The sequence below is a fragment of the Pseudocercospora fijiensis genome, assembly GCF_000340215.1.
Source record: "Pseudocercospora fijiensis CIRAD86 unplaced genomic scaffold MYCFIscaffold_3, whole genome shotgun sequence".
NCBI lineage: Eukaryota > Fungi > Ascomycota > Dothideomycetes > Mycosphaerellales > Mycosphaerellaceae > Pseudocercospora > Pseudocercospora fijiensis.
In genome coordinates this window covers 3,358,800-3,377,398 of record NW_006921534.1, presented here as the reverse complement: position 1 = coordinate 3,377,398, position 18,599 = coordinate 3,358,800, and the positions used below count along the sequence as shown (strand labels likewise).

The 18,599-nt window shown below is 45.3% G+C and overlaps 2 protein-coding genes across 2 annotated transcripts; both read left to right on the top strand.

Moving 5' to 3' along the window:
* The first annotated feature begins 1,299 nt into the window (after nucleotides 1-1,299).
* On the top strand, nucleotides 1,300-3,844 carry MYCFIDRAFT_214742 (uncharacterized protein). Its single transcript, XM_007926880.1, has 4 exons — nucleotides 1,300-1,671; nucleotides 1,764-1,838; nucleotides 2,248-2,502; nucleotides 2,554-3,844. Exons 1-4 carry the CDS (start codon nucleotides 1,486-1,488, stop codon nucleotides 3,355-3,357), a joined length of 1,320 nt encoding a protein of 439 aa, XP_007925071.1. The 5' UTR covers nucleotides 1,300-1,485; the 3' UTR covers nucleotides 3,358-3,844.
* A 605-nt stretch (nucleotides 3,845-4,449) lies between these two features.
* Nucleotides 4,450-6,457, top strand: MYCFIDRAFT_134286 (uncharacterized protein; the record flags this gene model as incomplete). The annotated part of the gene is made up of 2 exons (XM_007926879.1): nucleotides 4,450-5,243; nucleotides 5,302-6,457. 2 exons carry the CDS (start codon nucleotides 4,450-4,452, stop codon nucleotides 6,455-6,457), a joined length of 1,950 nt encoding a protein of 649 aa, XP_007925070.1.
* Between the last annotated feature and the right edge of the window lie 12,142 nt (nucleotides 6,458-18,599).

Here is an 18,599-nt window from a genome sequence, read left to right as displayed (position 1 = left end):
TCGTGCTCGGCAGGAGTTTCAAGCTTTCGTGGGAATCGTGGAGGGTTGAATGAACGTCAGCACTCAGACCTCGCTCGATCCAGGTCCTGAAGAGGAGTTCACGTGTATCACAGCTGCTTGCGTGGTTCCTGGCTTGCCTGCATGGGGCCGCGGGTTGGGATCTCCTGGACCAAGTGTCTGACGATGCGCAGATATTTGCGGGCTGTTATGCTCATTGCGTCAGCGTCTGGCGTACAACCCTGAGGATTTGGTGTGCCAGATCCGAGAGTTTCTTCCGCGCGCGCGCCAGGGTCTGCGAGACGTCGTCCATCCCCTTCAAAACTCGACGAACAAGATCGTTCATGCAAGTTGCCCCAGTTTTGCCTGTGCGCTCGTACAAATTCTGTCTGTGCACACAATTAACCACCTTTTCTGCTCCACTTATGTTCGCCAAGCATAACCGGTATAGTCAGTAAAGGGATAGCCTCCCCTCCATACCATCATCAATGATCATGTGCAGCCGAACCTCAGGCACGCATCCGTGTTGGAGATGAAGCCGAGGCCGAGAGCCCACGATCCCACGCTAAGCAGTGCTAGAGAGCGCGCTCGAATTAGCATGAAACACGCCCGACTAGAACAAATAATGCGACCTCGTGGCAAAGGGGGAGGCGAGAATGGGGTATTCCGGCAATGTATCACTGCAGGCAAGCGTGCGCGGCACGCTGCTCTGTGCCACTGCTCACTGCTCTGTGCCACTGCTCACTGCTCATCACTGCTCCCTGCTCACTGCTCACTGCTGTTCACCGCAGGACTTGTGCAATAGCGCCATTCCGATCGCCATCCAGGGTGCGAATGATACGAATGCAGTCCTGCGCTACGCCCACGCGAAATTGCCGACTTTGCCAGCAGCCTATCGCCCGCCAAGTCACCGAGTGAAGTTATGACCATCAATATGCGATGATGGAGCTGCTGCCAGCCAGCCAGCGAATTGGAGGAGCAATATGCACCCACACTCGCCCCGGAGAGGCTCACTTCACGCACGGTACCTGCAGCGGCTGCCCCCGGGCCCCCATTTGTGTCGAAGGTGAATCCGTTTGGCTCAGCCTCTCTTCCGCTTATGCCAGGCACAGGCCAATCATACCTGGACATCGACACTTGGGCCAGATTAGCTTTGTGACCGTTGATTCTCCTAAATTGCGGCAGGATGAGACTGTGCATGAATCGATGACAGGGGCACCAAGCCGCCACGCCATTCTTTTGTCGACCTGCTCCCCATACAACAGTCCCTGGTGCTTTCCGCCTTCTTCACCAACGTCTTCTGTTTGCCACGCACATCCTCTTTCGTCTCTCGTAGACACTTCCGCTCTTTAGCACTTCAGTCACTCATTTTTGCGTGTTGCGTTCAGTCGGCAGAATTGACTTCTCGCCAATTATTCACATTCACGACCACGATCCCCATTAGCAAACAGACACCATTCGAAAGATCCGATTCGCAACCGATCAGACATGTACAGCAAGATCTTCTTCGCCGCCCTCGTGGCTGGCGCGTCTGCCACTTCACCAGCAGCATATGGCCAGCCTGCTGGATACGGCGATGATTCCAATTCCACCTCTGCTGCGCCAGTCCAGGCATCGAGCAGCGCCCCAGTCGCGCCAGGTTACGGCGGTGTCTCTTCTTCAAGCAGTGCTCCAGTAGCACCGGCCTACAGCGCTCCATCTTCTTCCTCGAGCACGCTAGACTCGCCAATCTCGACCTCATCTGCTCTAGCTGCTCCAGCCTACAGCGCGCCATCCAGCTCGTCTTCCTCGAGCACGCCATACTCGCCAATCTCGACTTCCTCTGTGCCATCTGTACCAGGGTACGGCGGCTCTTCCAGCTCCAGCCCCAGCAGCTCTACTCCAGTTTCGCCAATCTCCACAGCTGGCGCGTACCCACCAGGATATGGGAGCTCTTCCAGCTCAAGCAGCAGCAGCAGCAGCAGTCTTCCATATCCAATCTCGAGCTCTAAGAGCATCCCATTCTACGGCACTGGATCTTCCAGCAGCAGCTACCCAATTGGCCCAACTGGCACTGGATCTTACCCAAGCAAGGACACCACTGTTACCTTGACCAGCACCAAGGAGATCACCATCACCAGCTGTGCGCCAACCGTCACTGACTGCCCAGCTGAGAAGGCCACTGAGACCTACGTTACCAAGACCGAGGAGGTTTTCACGACCGTCTGCCCCGAGTCTGAGGCTTCGAAGATCTCTGCCTCCTACTCCAAGGCTAGCTCCACTCCATACTCGCCAGAGTCAACCGCCGAGGTCCCGTCCTACGGCAGCAAGAGCTCTAGCAGCCCAGTCGCTCCAATCAGCACCGGCGTGCCATCCTACCCAAGCCAGAGCAAGCCAGTCCCATCCGGCTACTCTGCCTCGACTGTTGTCTACAACAACACTCTTACCTACACTCTCGGACACGGTTCATCCGCTACCGTTGTCACCACCACCATTCAATCCACCTCGACTCTCTACGTCACCGTCGTAAGTCTTGTGCAATGCTTTCCGGTGATGACTTCGCTAACATCTTGAAAGACCGCTTACGCCACCAAGCCAGCCACTTCTGAGGCTCAGCCAACTGGCTCTGCTCCAGGCGGCTACAAGCCAGAGAGCACTGCATACACTACCATCAAGTCTACCTCTACCATCACCAACTACGTCACTGTCTACCCAGCCAAGAGCACCCAAGGCAGCGCAGGCAGCGCTTCTACTCCAGTCAGCGCTGGCGAGGCTTGCGCTCCAACCACCGTCACCGTAACCGAGAAAGAGACCGTCTACATTACCGTCCCAGCAAGCACCAGCTCTGCTGCTGTCTCCTCTACCAACTCTGTGGTCCCAATTCAGTCCAGCTCTAAGGCATGGTACCCAACTAACTCCTGGGGCCCATCTTCCGGATACGCTAGCAGCACTGGTTTTGCAACTTCCTACACCAAGCCAGCATCGTACCCAAGCCAGAGCTCTTCCAGCTCCAGCTCGACTGAGGGATCTCCAGTGTCATCTTCCAGCGGTACTGCACCAGCTCCGTACCCATACCCAAGCAAGAGCTCCAGCTCAAGCACGACCCCAGCCGCAGCAATGACCACTTCAAGCGGGACTGCCCCAGCAGCATACCCAAAGCCAAGCTCCAGCTCCAGCACTGAGGGAAGCCCAGTTTCCAGCTCAAGCAGCAAGATCTACGCTCCCGGCTACGGCCCAAGCAGCTCAAGCACTCCTGTTGCACCAGTATCCAGCGCAACAGCACCAGCATACAGCTACGCTCCATCGTCGACGAGCTCACCAGCAGCTGCAGTCAGCACCGCATATGTGACTCCAATCCCAAGCAAGCCAGCCGGCTACTAAGCACCACAGAGCTACTAGAGTAGACCCGGTCTTTGAGAGAGAACAGGATTATTGCAAAGATACCACATGTCGCAGCATCTCTTCACGACTTGATGACGGTTAAGCGCTGCCGAAGATTCCCTATTGTTTTGAGTTGCAATTTTTTGGATTGGAAAGCCGGGGTCTGGATGACCTGGCACTTCTCTGTAGCTTTGTTCATTTACAGATTATTTTCTTGTTTGACCTTTGTTGGCTTGCCAACTGCTTGTGGAAGACGCGCGTGGATAAGCAATGGAAATGTGTTTTGTCGTTTTGGCTTCTGTCTGTCTGCACATAGTACGAGGCGAGGCGAGGCGAATGATACCAAGCTGGACTGGCACCGTGAGAATTGTTTGGAATTGACATTTGGTCACCAGGACAGCCTATAGGGCTGTCATGCAAGCATAATACAGCCTGATCTCACAACTCAACGACCGTAGGTTTGTTCAGCATGTCTCGGTGTGGCTGGACGTCGTCTGCTCGTGTCGGGGTTGAGGCTCATCACGTGACCTGCTCTGATTCGTGCACTTTTAATTATCCTCGGCGTGGACTGCGTCCGCCTGTGAGGCCCTGTGAGGCTCCTGTTTAACCGGCGTCAAGCTTCCGCCAGCCAAGCGGTGATGCATGTTGTTCAAACTTCGCAGCATGAATTTGCGTCGCTTGTGGGAGCACACCAAACACATCAAACATTTCCCTTATCCACACTTCAGATACCGTGTTCGTCTCGGTGCAATTAGACGGCGGCCGGTTTGTATATCACACTGCTTCCGCCTCTGTTCCACCGGCGTGGAAACAGTGCGGACCCAGCACGCAATGAGTTGCAGGTGGTTGGTGGCAGCACAGCTTATTCGACCATCGCATAGCACCCATCTAGGCCACGGTGCGTACATCCCCTATCCAGCACACAATGCATGCATCCGCACCGCACCGCACCGCATACTCACGGCACGCAGGCGCCAGTGACATTTCCATCCGGTGACGGTGACCCGCAGTCGCGAAGGCAGACAATTTACTACTTTCTTGTCCATGACGGTAGGTCCTATGCCTGCTGCCATGACCAAAGCCAATGGAGTTATGAAGATTGACGAAATCATCCATAACGAGCCTCCGCGACTGCTCATCATCTTCGACAAGGGCCAGGAAGGGATCACGCGCGTCGTTGCAGACGTCTTGGGGCATACATATCGTCTCCTCGACCGACTAGATGGTGCTCCTGCGTGGTCGGATGAAGCTGTGCTTGGGCTAGAGAATGACTTGATTCCGACGCCGGAGGAGTCTTTGCGAAACATACAAAGGACACTCATTACGACTCATTGCATCGATTTGCAGGACTGGAGGCACGAATATTTCACTTCTTTTTGCGACTATGAATACCTTTACACCAAGGCCACATCCATTCGGCGAGACATGGCCAGATTCCTTGGATTCGTGCTTGGACAGAACAAGCCCCACGAAGACTTGAGGAGGAAACAGCGAACCACGTTGCTGTCCACCACCTTTCCCGACATCCGCGCAGCGTTGCCCAATCTTGATATTCTTTCAGTTGGAGCTGACTCCGTCGAGTTACGCGTGGACCTTTTGAGAGATCCATCCAACGAGAAAGAGTTCGGATCCGTACCTAGCCTGAAATACGTTGGCGAACAGGTCATGCTCCTGCGTCAACGGACAGAGCTTCCCATCATATTCACCACTAGAAGTACGAAAGAAAACGGACGTTTTCCGATGGATGATCCCGGCTTATACTACACGTATCTCTACAAAGCAATACAATGGGGTTGCGAATACATCGATGTTGAACTATGGCTGCCCGAAGACATGCGACGCAAACTCGCAGCGGAGAAAGGCAATAGCAAGATAATTTCCGCCTGGTAAGTGCAGTGCTTCTCTTGAATAAGCCTCATAGAATTTGTGCTGATCTGGCTGCAGGCATGATTTCTCTGGCCGGTGGACATGGACTTCACCAGACGCTCATCGGCTGTTCAAAGAGGCCGCCGTCTATGGCGATATCGTGAAGATGATCGCGCTGGTGAACACCATGGAAGATAACTACGAGCTAGAGCACTTTCGCTCAACTATCCAGAACTCGTATTCCCATCCTCCATTGTCAGGACTGAACATGGGCTCGGTGGGACAACTATCACGAACTTTGAACAAGGTGTTCACACCGATCACACATCCACTACTCCCTATGATCGCAGCGCCGGGCCAGCTGAGCGCGGCCGAGATCAATTCGATGCTGCATTCCATGGGACAGATGTCGCAGCTCGACATGTATGCAATTGGGCACGTCAGAACCAACGGACACGCTATGTTCTTCGAAAAATGCCTCAATGAGCTCAGTCTGCCCCATCGACTGCTCACCGTCGAACACGAGCCCTGTGGGTCGATTGAGTCAATCATCACCAGGTCCCGCTTCGGTGGTGCTTATATCAATCCCCCACAAGCAGTCGACGAAGCGCCTTACTTACCCACGCTTACAGAAGCAGCATCAGCCATCGGTCAAGTAGATACAATCGCTCTTCGGACCAGCAATGGAACGAAAACACTCCTTGCCGATAATGTGACGTGGAAGGGTGTCAGAGCCACATTGACGAGAGACTTCGTACCAAGTGCCTACTCGGGGAGAGCGGCTGTTGTCATTGCGAATACAGAAGCATCGGCAGCTGCAGCAATATACGCATTGACCAGCCTAGACATCGGACTGATATTCACCATTGGATTCCAGGCCAGCGGTCACCAGCAACTGCTCGGTCTTATAGACTTGAATAATATCGAGCAGCCTTTCGCCGTCATCTCGGCTTTACCAGCAGAGAAATCCGTGGCTGCGATTCCCGTATTGAAACACTTGAGCAGAAGTCCGCGAGAGCAGTCCAATCGGTCTGGCAAGATCTTTGTGGATCTGTCGAACGGTATCAAGGGTAATGGCGACTCCGTCTCGGTGGCCGATTCTCTGGGCTGGGCTTCATACCCGTGCTCAGACTATATCTCTTGGACAATCGTGGAGATGATCCGCTGCTTGGTAGGCGAGAACGTTCCTTGGGATTTTGTGAGGCTTGCAGCTGGCAGAGGCCTTTACACATGACGATGTCAACGAGGCTATGCGACATCAGGGTAACACAGTCCTTTCTGTAATTAGTTTGGGGTGACTCGTGATTGTACGCGATTTATGATACCACGCTCATTGTGCGGATCCAACCCGGTCTCTTTCCCTGAAACGTCTGGTATGCACGCACTGCTCGTCTCTCGTTCTCGGCCCGAACAGGCTCGAAAGGCAAAGATCGCTAGTAGTAGTCGTCGTCGCAGCAGAAGTGAGATGAGGCTAAAATGCTATCTTGGGCTGATTACAGCGAGTGTTGTAAGCATAGCCCGCTTCTCGAGCCGTCGAAACCATCAGGTTCAAATACGACCTTTGTTGGTCGTTCTTTTCTTATCACGACCCTGTTCACAAAATGGAAAGTCTTTCGATGGCCTCGGGAGGGGGCAACGGGGATTCACGTTAGCCGAGAAAGTTCCCAAGATGAGCATATCGCCGCCATGCAACAGCATATTGCTTTCGTCTTCCGACGCAACGTCGCGTTGGACAGCGTGGTTGTGTGTTGTTATTAATTCCATTTATAGTCCGTTCCTCGGCTAATCCGAGTGCGGCTCGGTAACCGCTAGCTATCGCATTTAACGCTATACTAGACTCTGGTCTATAGAAGTGTCGTATAAGACGTGGAATAGTAACAACTCTATAAATATCCTAAATATAGGAAGTAAATATTATCTAAAATCCTCCTTAGAGTCGCCTTATAGTCTCTCTAAAGACCTAAGTATATTTTATTCCGAATATCGATCTAACCTAGCCTAGGGTAATACAAATAGCCTCGCCTTCGTTATACTAAGTAGTAACCTAGACTAGCCTTATCTATCGCAAGTAGATCTATCGCTATAAGCGAGAAATAGGAGATTTATTAGTATCTACTAAAGGCGTTATATATAGTTACTAGGATCCGGTCGCCTTCTTCTTATCTCTAGATATCCGATTTCGAAGAATATTATTATTATATAGATATTATACTAGAGCCGGTCGTAGTATAGTATCTAAAACGCGTTATATTATATCTAAAAGTAGCGGGCGCCTTCTACTACTATATAAGGACCGATATATTTATTATTAATCTATATCGTCGTTATTATTATTATTAGTCGTCGTCGGTATATAAAGCTATTATCGTATTATCGCGTTATCGATAGGCCTTAGACTAGAAAGAGGCTAGAAGATAGCGACGCTAGGCGCTATATCTAGAGTCTAGAGATAGGTCTTAGTTTTACTACGTTACTAATATATAGCTACTTATACTATATACTACGAGAAGGTACCTACTAGTTACGCGTAGAGATATTAGATATAATATTATAAGGCCTATATATACTATAATATTACGGTATATATAGCTATTCTAAGGTCCTTCCTTATAAATATAGCGGTTAATATAGCTAGATATAGCGGATAACTATACTAGAGGGTAGATGTCCTCTATAATAAATCGTATTTAGTATAGGCCTGCCGCCCGCCTATAGCTAATTAATCTATATCTCGTGTGTGTTTATAGGGCATATGCCGTATTTGTAAGCCCGAAAGTTAAGTATACTATATATTAATATCTCTAGTCGCGCGGCGCGCAGTTGTATATAGTATACGGCTACGACGGTACTTACTATATATACTATATACGACGTACGAATAGGGCTAATCCTGCTGCCTATCCCTTTAACTGCCTCTATAGTTAACTCCGTCGAATACCTACCCTAGCTCTACTCTTGTCGGGTTCTACTTCTAATGCTAAATATAGTATAGCCCTATACAAACTTATATCGCCCCTCGAATAGCAAAGATGTCCGATTAGGTCTCGGATTTAGCTATAGTAGAGCTTAGGGTTAAGAAGCCGACACCTTTACGAGTCGTCCCCTAGTAAAGGTTTTATAGTAAACCTTAGCAAGTAAAGGTATAGAAGGTATAGAAGAAGGTATAGAAGAAGGCATATATAATAGAGGCGCTAAGCACGCTACCGAGATAGGTATATAGATAATAGACCGTAGATTAAGACCTTCTAATAACTAATTAGCTACTAATAACCGAGTCTCGGTTATCTCGTATACGCCGTCGACTAAGTCGCTATAAGCTTAGTAAAGATACACTTCTAGCACTAATTAAACCGCTAAGTCTACTTAAGAAGTAGTTTAATATTAGTCTACTTATAGCTAAGGTTAACTAGCTCGTAGAGGCAGTAAGGGACTTAAGGGTAGATATAAACTGTTAGGGCCAAAGAGGCTATACGTAATTGGCATGTAACTAGGCCGAGTAAAGCTAGGGTCTTAATGCCTTAGGCAGGGCTTAGTGCTTAGCGTTAGGCCAACTCTCCTACCTTTCTCCCTCTCCTCCTAGAGCTCTATCGAATACTAAACTGATTCACTACCACCCTATCTACCTGCTAACATAACCCTTCTTATATAGTATTCGATCTACCCTTTAAGGGCAGTAGCTAGATAGTCCTTATTTCAAGCTTTTAGCGGTATAGCTACGAAAACTATCGATTTAACTATATTGCGCCCGAAGAACGGGACCTATACGTACTATTCTATCGAAACAACCGTACTAATCATTAAGCAAGGCCTTCTATACGGCCTATTATACTAAGTCAAGCACACTAGACCGATATTTACTAATTCCGCTACATCCGTATCTTAGGGGCTAATAATATATTATTAGTATTACCCCCTATTACAATAGCCGGCTTATTACGAAGCAACAACAACCGTGCTGCCGCTAGCAGCGCTAGCAATAACAATGCTAGTAGCACAGTACCTACTAAAGTGCCTGCTAAAGCACCTGCTAAGGTGCCTGCTAAAGAGCCTACTACTAGGCCTGCCGAAGAACCTATAGTTCTAGGTAACGACCTAGAATTGCCTGTCGACGACATTCTTAACAATATTGTTAACCGTCGATATAGCTAACTAGCCTTTAGCCCCTAACTAGTAGGGAGACTCTAAGAAGCTACCTAAAACAGGCTTACTACCCTACGTTAAGAACAATAGCTAAAGGATAATCTCCTCGAGATTCGCCGCCTACAGGAAGCCCTAACAACTACTGCTAGACTAGAACTAGTAGCAGTACCTTCTATTTAAAAGAAGGATGCTAAGCTTAAAGACTATACCGTATTTAATAGCTCTAGCCGCAAGCAGTACAATAATCACATATATAATTGTGAATTGAACTAGCGGAATGCACTAAGGGCCCTACTAGACGACTATTCGCTAGTCGTCTATGCTATGCAATATATTAATAGAGACCTAAAACGCACCTAGGATAACCATTTCGACTCCCTTACTAATTAGACCGCTATTTAGTAGCAAGACTATAAGACTATTATACTAGACACCCTTAGAAATCCTATACTAAGGCAACAACACGCTTAGGACTAATACCTTCGAGCTAAACAAAAGACTAATTAATCGGCTCGCTTATTTAAGGCCTATTTAAAGACCCTTAAGGACGATTTGCTAGCTAAGACCGACTCTATCTAGATTTCCGAAATACGCCCTAAATTGCGATAGGAATTGGTCCTTGAATTAGACCGCCGTCGTGTGTTCGAACAGGCCAACCTAACACGCATTTAATTTATAGTCGAAGTAGAAACAGCCGAACGGGCTATTTAGCTCTAATAACGACTAGAATCGAGGATCCGACTAGCTAGTACCAATCGCGGCAATCGTAGTAGCCGCGGAGGAAACTAAGGTTCCTACTATAACTATAATGCTAATAATAGGAATAGTAATAATAACCGTAGAAGAGGCCGTAGCCGCCGGCTATATAGAGGAGGCCGCGATAGGGGCCGTAGAAGGGGCTCGTATCCTTATAACGCTAACCGCTTAACTAACAATAACAGCTACGGCAGTCTACTAACTAGATTGAAGTGCTTCAATTGCGATAGTACTAGCTATCTACTAGGCTAATGCGACAAACCTAGGGATTAGGCCCGAGTCGACCGTGCTACCGCTAAGTACCGAAAGCACCTTTTAGCAGCTAACGCTACCCCTATAGGCCAACCTTCGAAAAAAGAGTAAGCGCCGTACTAACTGTTAGCCTCGTGCGGCGTAAAACTATCGACATTGTACTAGCTATTATACGTACCTATCTCGTATCGGGTACGTATAGGACTAACTATAAGACTAAGGTTACACTAGATCTAGGAAATTCAGTTAGTGCCCTTATTAGCCATCGCCTAGCTAAGCAATTAGACCTTCGACAACTGCCTAGGACTAACCTACTAACCCTTGCTTGGTTTAATAACGCTCGGCACTTGACCTACGGAGCCTACTATATCTATATAGCCCTAAGAGACGACCTCGGCAATAAGCGCCTGCTAAACTTCACTGCCTACGTAGTAGATATAGACAGCCTCCTATCTGAGATTGTTATTAGTAACCCTGTTCTTAAGTACTATACTATAGTTATAGACTTAGGTAGTCAATAATAGCGATTTAGAATCGCTAGGAAAGAGGACATTAAACACATTAATGTTAGCGAGTGCCCTAATAATATTAGGGTCCTATTTATTAGCAACCTAACCCTAGCTAATCCGACGGCCGACCTGCTCGGTAGTAATAACGATAAACTAGTGCCCCCTAATAGCATAGATCCTAAACAACTTAGGCGTATACTAGAACCTATTCGAGAGACCTATATTAATGTGTTCAAACACTACCTAGCATCGATATTGCCTATGTTTAAAGAGACGGATTATAAGATTAATATTATAGAGGGCAAGGAGGTTCCTTTTGGACTACTCTATAACCTTAGTAAGCGCGAGCTTGCTATATTACGTGAGTACCTAGAAGAAAACCTAGCTAATAGTCGTATTCGGTATAGTAACAGCCCTGCTAGTATACCTATCCTGTTCGTACTAAAGAAGGATAGTAGCCTACGCCTATATATCGACTATCGTAGGCTTAATGCTGTTACTATTAAAGACCGCTGTCTACTTCCGCTTATTAATAAGACCCTCGACCGCCTTTCTAGTGCCTACTACTATACTATACTAGACATTAAGGATGCATACTATCGCATTCGTATTCGTAAGGGCGATAAATAGAAGACAGCCTTTCGTACTCGCTATAGCTATTTTAAGTACTTAGTTATGCTATTTAGGCTAGCTAATACCCCTACTATATTCTAGTCCTATATTAATCGGGCCCTATTAGGCCTATTGGATTACCTCTGTGTAGTTTACCTAGATAACATCCTAGTTTATATACACTCTCCTAACATTGCGGAACACTAGGCTACAGTCCGCAAGGTACTCGATCGCCTAAGGGCCTATAGCTTATATTGCAAGCCTTCTAAATGCACCTTTGCTGCTAAAGAGGTATCATTCCTCGGCTTCCTCGTATTAACTAAGGGTATTAAGGCTAATCCTAATCGGATTAAAACTATTACTAAATAGCCTATTCCTACGTCAATTAAGGAGCTGCAGTCGTTCCTCGGTTTTGCTAACTTCTATCGCCGATTTATTAAGGGCTATTTACGGCATATAATGCCCCTAACTAAGCTTACTAAAACTAAGGCCAACCCGACTAGAGAGTTCAAATAGACTAATAAGGCGCGAGCCGCTTTTAACGGTTTAAAGCAGCGCTTTACTGAAGTCCCCTTATTGTACTATTTCGTACTAAGCAAACAGATCCGCATTAAGACTAACGCTTTATAGTTTGCTATATTAGCTATTATGTTATAACAGGCTAATAACAATTACTAGCACCCAATTGCCTTCTTCTCGAGGAAGATAATTAATGCTAAGCGTCGCTACGAGACCTACGAGCAAGAGCTCTTAGCTATTGTCGAGGCCTTTAAGTATTAGAGGCATTACCTCGATAGGGCCTAATATACGATATAGGTCTATACAGACTATAACAACCTCCGTAGCATCACTAAGGTTACTAGAGTTATAGGTCGATAGGCTAGATAGGCCATCTACCTCGCTAGGTTTGATTTTGATGTGTTATATCGGCTAGGCGTAAGTAACCCTACTAATAGCCTATCGAGGCGACCTAATTACGATAGCGGGACTTAGCAATCTATCAATTTATTGTTTCTAACCCTATAGTATAAGATTGCTATAGCCCGTATTATTAATAAGCAAGCGTAGGATAAGCGGCTTACCGGACTCCGCGACGGCTTAAAGCATGTTAATACTCTTGCTATATTAATAGTACGTGTTAAGGCAAAGGCTAAGGACACAGATAGGAGAAGTTATAATAACTCCCTAGTCGATATCGCTATATATAGTAATAGCGATTAAAGCACTAATATAGTTGATCCGGCTACTAGTGCTACTAGATATATATAGTACGTACTACGCAAGACAGCGAGAGTGCTATTAAGCGAACTTGCAGAAGGGGATAGACGAGCGTTTATAGATAAGCTATTACGTGCTTAGCAAAGGGACGCTTTTGCTACTGCTCGTATAGATCAGCTTAGAAGTGGCCGTAAGACTAGATCTAGCAAGAATTGGTCGATCGATGCTAATAGCTATTTGCGCTATAAGGGCAGGCTCTATGTCCCTGCCGAGCATTCGATCCGATAAGAGCTTCTTAAGCGACACTATAATAGTAAGCTTGCCGGTTACTATAGTACAGAGAGGTCGTACGAGTTACTATCGCGCATATACTACTAGCTAAATAGTAAGCGGGACATAAAGGACTACGTAAATACGTATGCTGTATGTTAACGAGTCAAAGCACTAAAGTACTTACTATTTAGCGAGTTGTCTTCACTCCCTGTTCTAAAGAAGCTATTTGCTAAGCTTACAATGGATTTTATTACAGGTCTCCCGCCTACTAAGCGTAGGGGCAGTAAGGATGTGTATAATGCTATCCTAGTTGTCGTAGATCGGTTTACTAAGGGCGCTCGTTACATTCCTATCCGAAAGGATTAGACGGCTATTAACCTAGCTAAGTCGCTATAGAGCAACATCTTCTATAGCTATTAGGGAACCCCTAAGGGGATAGTCTCCGATCGAGGCCCGACATTCACATCTTACTATTAGAGTGAGATTTGCCTGCAGCTAAGACTTAAGCATCGCCTATCTATAGCATTCTATTTACAAATAGATAGTTAGACCGAAAGGCAGAATGCTACGCTGCAGCAGTACCTACGCAGCTATATTAATAAGAACCCTAATAACTAGGTTAACCTCCTATAACTAGCCGAATTCGTATACAATAATAGTGTCTACTTATCTACTAAGGTGTTACCTTACTTCGCTATAATAGGAAGCAACCCTACGCTACTATAAGACCCCCTATCGCTCGAGGCCGAGCGCAAGGAAAGGGAAGCGTGTTAAGTACTAACACCTAAGACACTAGCGGCTATTAAGAGGGTTTAAAAGATGCGAGAGATTTACGCTAAGATAGCTAACAAACTAGCGAAGGCCTAGGCCTATTAGAAGGCTAATTACGACAAACACTACATACCGATAACCTTTAAGCAAGGCGACATAGTTATACTAAGCACTAAGAACCTCCGTATCCGCAAGCACCTATCCCCTAATAGCAAAACAAGGCCTAAGCTCGCACTAAGATACATTAGTCTATTCCGCATTCGAGAAGTTAAGGGCTCCTCCGTATAGGCCTACTAGTTATAGCTCCTACTATACTATACTATCTATAACACCTTCTATATCTCCCTCCTTAAACTATACTACTACCGCGGAGACTCTAATAAAGAAGCCCCTGCTAAACATAAAGACATACTAGCGGATAGTAAGGAACTATAGTCTATAGAACGTATTCTAAAGCACCGGACTAGGCAAGGCAAGAAGGAGTACCTGTTAAGATAGCAAGGCTATTTACCTGAATAGGACTTATAGGAGGCTGAAGACTCGTTTAAGGATATAACTAAGTTGTTAGATAAGTATTAGACTAGCGTAAAGAATACGAAGAAGGCTAAGAGCTTATAGTGCCTATAATGTTACTACTAAGCCTAGGACAATGCTACCCCCGGGGTACTATTAACTAACTAATTAGAGGCAAGCAATTGTTAGTAACAAAGGACAATAAGACTACACTAGGCGCACTACGACGCGTCAACTAATTGCCTACTCTTTTAAGGATTCTACCTCTTCCCTAATGCGCCCTATAGGTCCCCCTCTTATTCTTTATTCTATCGAGGCCTCGAGACCTAAGCGTTTAACAAGGGCGACGCGCGCGCGCGTACGAATAACAGTAATAAAGGTAATAGTGTCGCGCTACGAGCTAGCAGTGCGCCGGCGGCTAACGCGGCTATGTTAGTAACGGTGTTACTAAGTGTATTGTTAGTCGAAGAAGGAAATTAAAAGCAAGGTAAAGTTAGCGCTAAGACGACTAGCGCCGCTATTGTTAACATTACTTACTATTGTCGCTACGCCGTAGGTATAACCTTACCTATACTACGAGCCTAAGGCACTGCACTAGCTAAGTTAAAAGATTGAGCCTATTAAGGGTTTAATCAAAACTTTAAAGCTAAGTCAAAACTTTAACTAAGTTAAAAGATTAAGCGACTAATAGACTAACTAAGGGCAAAACTATAGAGCTAAGCTAGCCGGGGTCGATCTTGCGGATAATAGGTTACTCCTCGATCTATCTAACCCTTTAAGCGAGGCGAACCTCTACTACTATACTTATAATAGCCTTTACCTATAGAAACTAGACGAGCTGTGTTTTTTCGGAAAAGATAAGATAAGATTAACAATTAAAGGCTACTAAACCTAGCCAATTAGGGCTAGCGAAACCACGAACAATAATAGCCCTCGTAACGATAAGAACAACCCTCGGAAGCGGATATAGCTAGGTCTTTTAAGAGTAGACGCAAAGAACTCGGTACGACATTACGCAGAGCGGAGGTAGGGCTGCAATACCTCGTACGTCTACCTATTATAGTAGGGAAGACGCGCTCGTATTGTAATTAGTCGAAGGCCCTTAATTCTTGTAGATATATATTACTTTATAGTTTATTATATATAGGGATAGCGCAGTTAGAGTTGGATATTGTATTAGAAGGTAAGGTTTGACATAGTTACATAATCAGGTAGTTAAGTGTTTAATTTAGCGCGGACTGAGCGGCTTATTAGACCTACTAAGTTAGCAGCAATAGGGGTTGAGACTAGAACAAAGACCGGCTACGAGGGCGCGGCCTTTAGAAGGGAAGCGTATATTAGGGCTAAAGAGGCTATACGTAATTGGCATGTAACTAGGCCGAGTGAAGCTAGGGTCTTAATGCCTTAGGCAGGGCTTAGTGCTTAGCGTTAGGCCAACTCTCCTGCCTTTCTCCCTCTCCTCCTAGAGCTCTATCGAATACTAAACTGATTTACTACTACCCTATCTATCTGCTGACATAACCCTTCTTATATAAACCTTCTATAGAAGGAGGCTAAGGAGTTGCTAGTAGTTAAAGAAGGCTCTCGAAGTAAGGCAATAGTTATTAAGAGGGTAGAGTTTAAGGCGCTCGAGTTAAGGGTTAGTTAGTTAGAAGCGACAATTGCCTCGCTCGTAAAGTAATAGTGCTTAACCTACGCTCTTTAGGAGTCGAATATAGCGGTAGCGGCGAAGGTTATTAATTGTTAGTAGTAGTCGAAGATTGCTTAGGCTCCTAACTCTTAAAGAAGTTATATAGATTAGGCTAGTTATACTATATAACCTCGTAGGCTCTATAGATAGTAATAGGACCGTAGTAGATATACATCTTAGTTGTCTTATGCTTACTGCGCTTATTAATAGGCTACTATTTGAATTGCTAGGCCGTTCTTACGTACTTATAGAGATAGTAGCGCTACTTAGGTAATAGAGGCTTTATTACGTAGACTGCCTTTCTACTACGCTCGAGGCGTCGTTTCTCTTCCGCTATAGGCAAGCTATTACCTTTCCTAATCTAATAGCGTTTGGATCTTCTTCTACTGCTATTATAGGTATAACCTACGATAAACTAGCCGTAGTTTCGAGGGGGTAGCGGAGTTAGTGTATAAAGAGCCTTTACTACGGCCTCTTCGGCAAGGCGAGTATTCTTCTTACTCTATGCCTTCTAAACTATTTGCTACGCTAGTTTAACTCGAAACTCTCTTTAGTAAGTAAAGTCCTTGTTCTTCTTATCGCCTCGAAGAAGTATAAATACGTTAATAATAGCTACGTCGAGAAGGAAGTAGAATAGCAGGTACTATCCCTTCCTCGACTTATACTAAGAGGAATAGTAGAACCGGAGTTAATCGTAGATATCTATATCGCCTATATAATTATTATAGAGTGCCGCGATCTTCGGAATTTGTTTAGGTTCTCGTTCTGCTTTCTAGTAAGGTTGTACGTAGGTATCGATAAAGGTGTTATTATAGGCTCGTAGGCGTACCTATATACGAGTTTTATAGCTTTAGGGGTCGATAGTATTCGTAAGGAACTAAACGAGATTTCTGTCCTACTAGACGATCGCCGCTATACCGTAAATTACCTTATATATAAGTGTATCGAATAGGAAACGAGTCGTCTTATATTCGAGTAGTATAAAGGTCGATTTCTTCCTTATCCCGTTCTTTAGAACCTAACCTAGTTTCTCGAATTTAGCGCCTCTCTAAGGCTACGATAAGGAGCCGGATCGTATAGTGCCGCTCGTAGCAATACCGAGATGCTTTAGTATAGCGAATAGGACTATATTATTAAATAAATTGTCTATATAGACGTAGAAGAAGTATATCTAGAAAGGGAGTTATAATAAGAGTCGAAGGATAGCGACCCTTAGCGGACTTAGCTATACGCTAAGATCGAGTCTATAGGCGTAGTTAGTCGGTTATATGCTACTAGGCTCGCTTACGGCGCTTTCCGTATTGTTAGCGCCTCTCGAGGTAGATACGTAGAAGTCGACCTTTATTTTATTAACCTCGTAGATACTACTTAATTTATTATAACTACTACCCCTAGTAAGCTTATTAAGCCTATCTCGACGCCTCTTATTACTCTCCTTCGCGCGCTCGGCGATTTTAGCGATTATAGACTTTTCGCGGACGATAATATACCTCTCGAGAACCCTAGTTACGAATTCGTCCGTTTCGGCTTCCTAAGAGTATTACTTTCGAGGGCTCGAGAATAAGAAGGAATATAGGTATCTACCCTCGTATAGGCAAAGGACATAGTATCTAATTAGTATAGGCTTGCCTCGCATTATTATAATATAGCTAGATCGTCCTATAAAGCGGATTATAGACTCGTCGATCGATAAGTTAGTACTAGGTATAACGATAGTCTTAAACCTCTCTTATAATAGGTCTACTAATAGCAAGATCTACGCCTACGTAGGCAAACTAGACCCTCTTAGAATAGGACTTCTATACTATAAAGCGGCCTTAATTTATCGAAAGCGCTACTTACTTATATATTTAGCGATTAAATAGATAGGCTAGTATTTGTCGTCTCTTTAGTAGTCCGATTTGTCGTCTATTTAGATTATAGATATATAGACGATTAGGGCTACGAAGATTATTATATCTTTACGCCCTACTAGTTTTTATAGATATCCGAATACGAAGATCTGCGGTTACTCTTTACTATCGATCCGTAGATTTCTAGATAAGTCTAGTTTAAACTCTTCTCGAGTCTCTATATACTTATTAGTATACTTAACTAGCTAGTTTATAACCTCGTCGGTTTATAATAAGTAGAAGAACTTATACTATACGTTATTAACCTTTAACAAGTCGCCTTATAGGTATAAAGGCAAATTCAACTTTCGCTTATACTTAGTCCCCTATAGTAGTTTAAAGGGTATCTTATTCTTATCGTCTTCCGCTAGATAATATAGGCCGCCTACCCTATTATTAACGCTAATAGCCTTAATATCGGCCTTATTTCTAGCAATATATAGCTCCTAATCTAACCCTCGAGGCGCTGTAATAGACACCGGTTTAATAACTAGATCCGCTATCGACGAGTATAGATACTTATTATACTTAATTAGATTAGTAAAGGCCTTATCTACCTACTATAACTACCCTTCGTTATCTTCTTTATTAGCTTCTTCTATATTAGCGATAGTCGCTATAAAGCGGTCTATTTGCTAGTACTAAATAAGCGTGTTTAACTTTACGGTTTAAACCTTTAGGAGTTAGAATCCTACCTCCGAAGGCGGCGGCACTAGAAGAGGCATAGTTATATACTAAACGAGTCTAATA

What these genes read in the sequence shown, in the direction of transcription:
- MYCFIDRAFT_214742 (XM_007926880.1), top strand. Translation starts at nt 1,486, where the DNA reads ATGTACAGCAAGATCTTCTTCGCCGCCCTCGTGGCTGGCGCGTCTGCC. An exon ending in CTTCTTCAAGCAGTGCTCCA is followed by an intron (nt 1,672 to 1,763) that starts GTAGCACCGGCC and finishes TCCAGCCTACAG; the next exon opens with CGCGCCATCCAGCTCGTCTT. An exon ending in CGACTCTCTACGTCACCGTC is followed by an intron (nt 2,503 to 2,553) that starts GTAAGTCTTGTG and finishes ACATCTTGAAAG; the next exon opens with ACCGCTTACGCCACCAAGCC.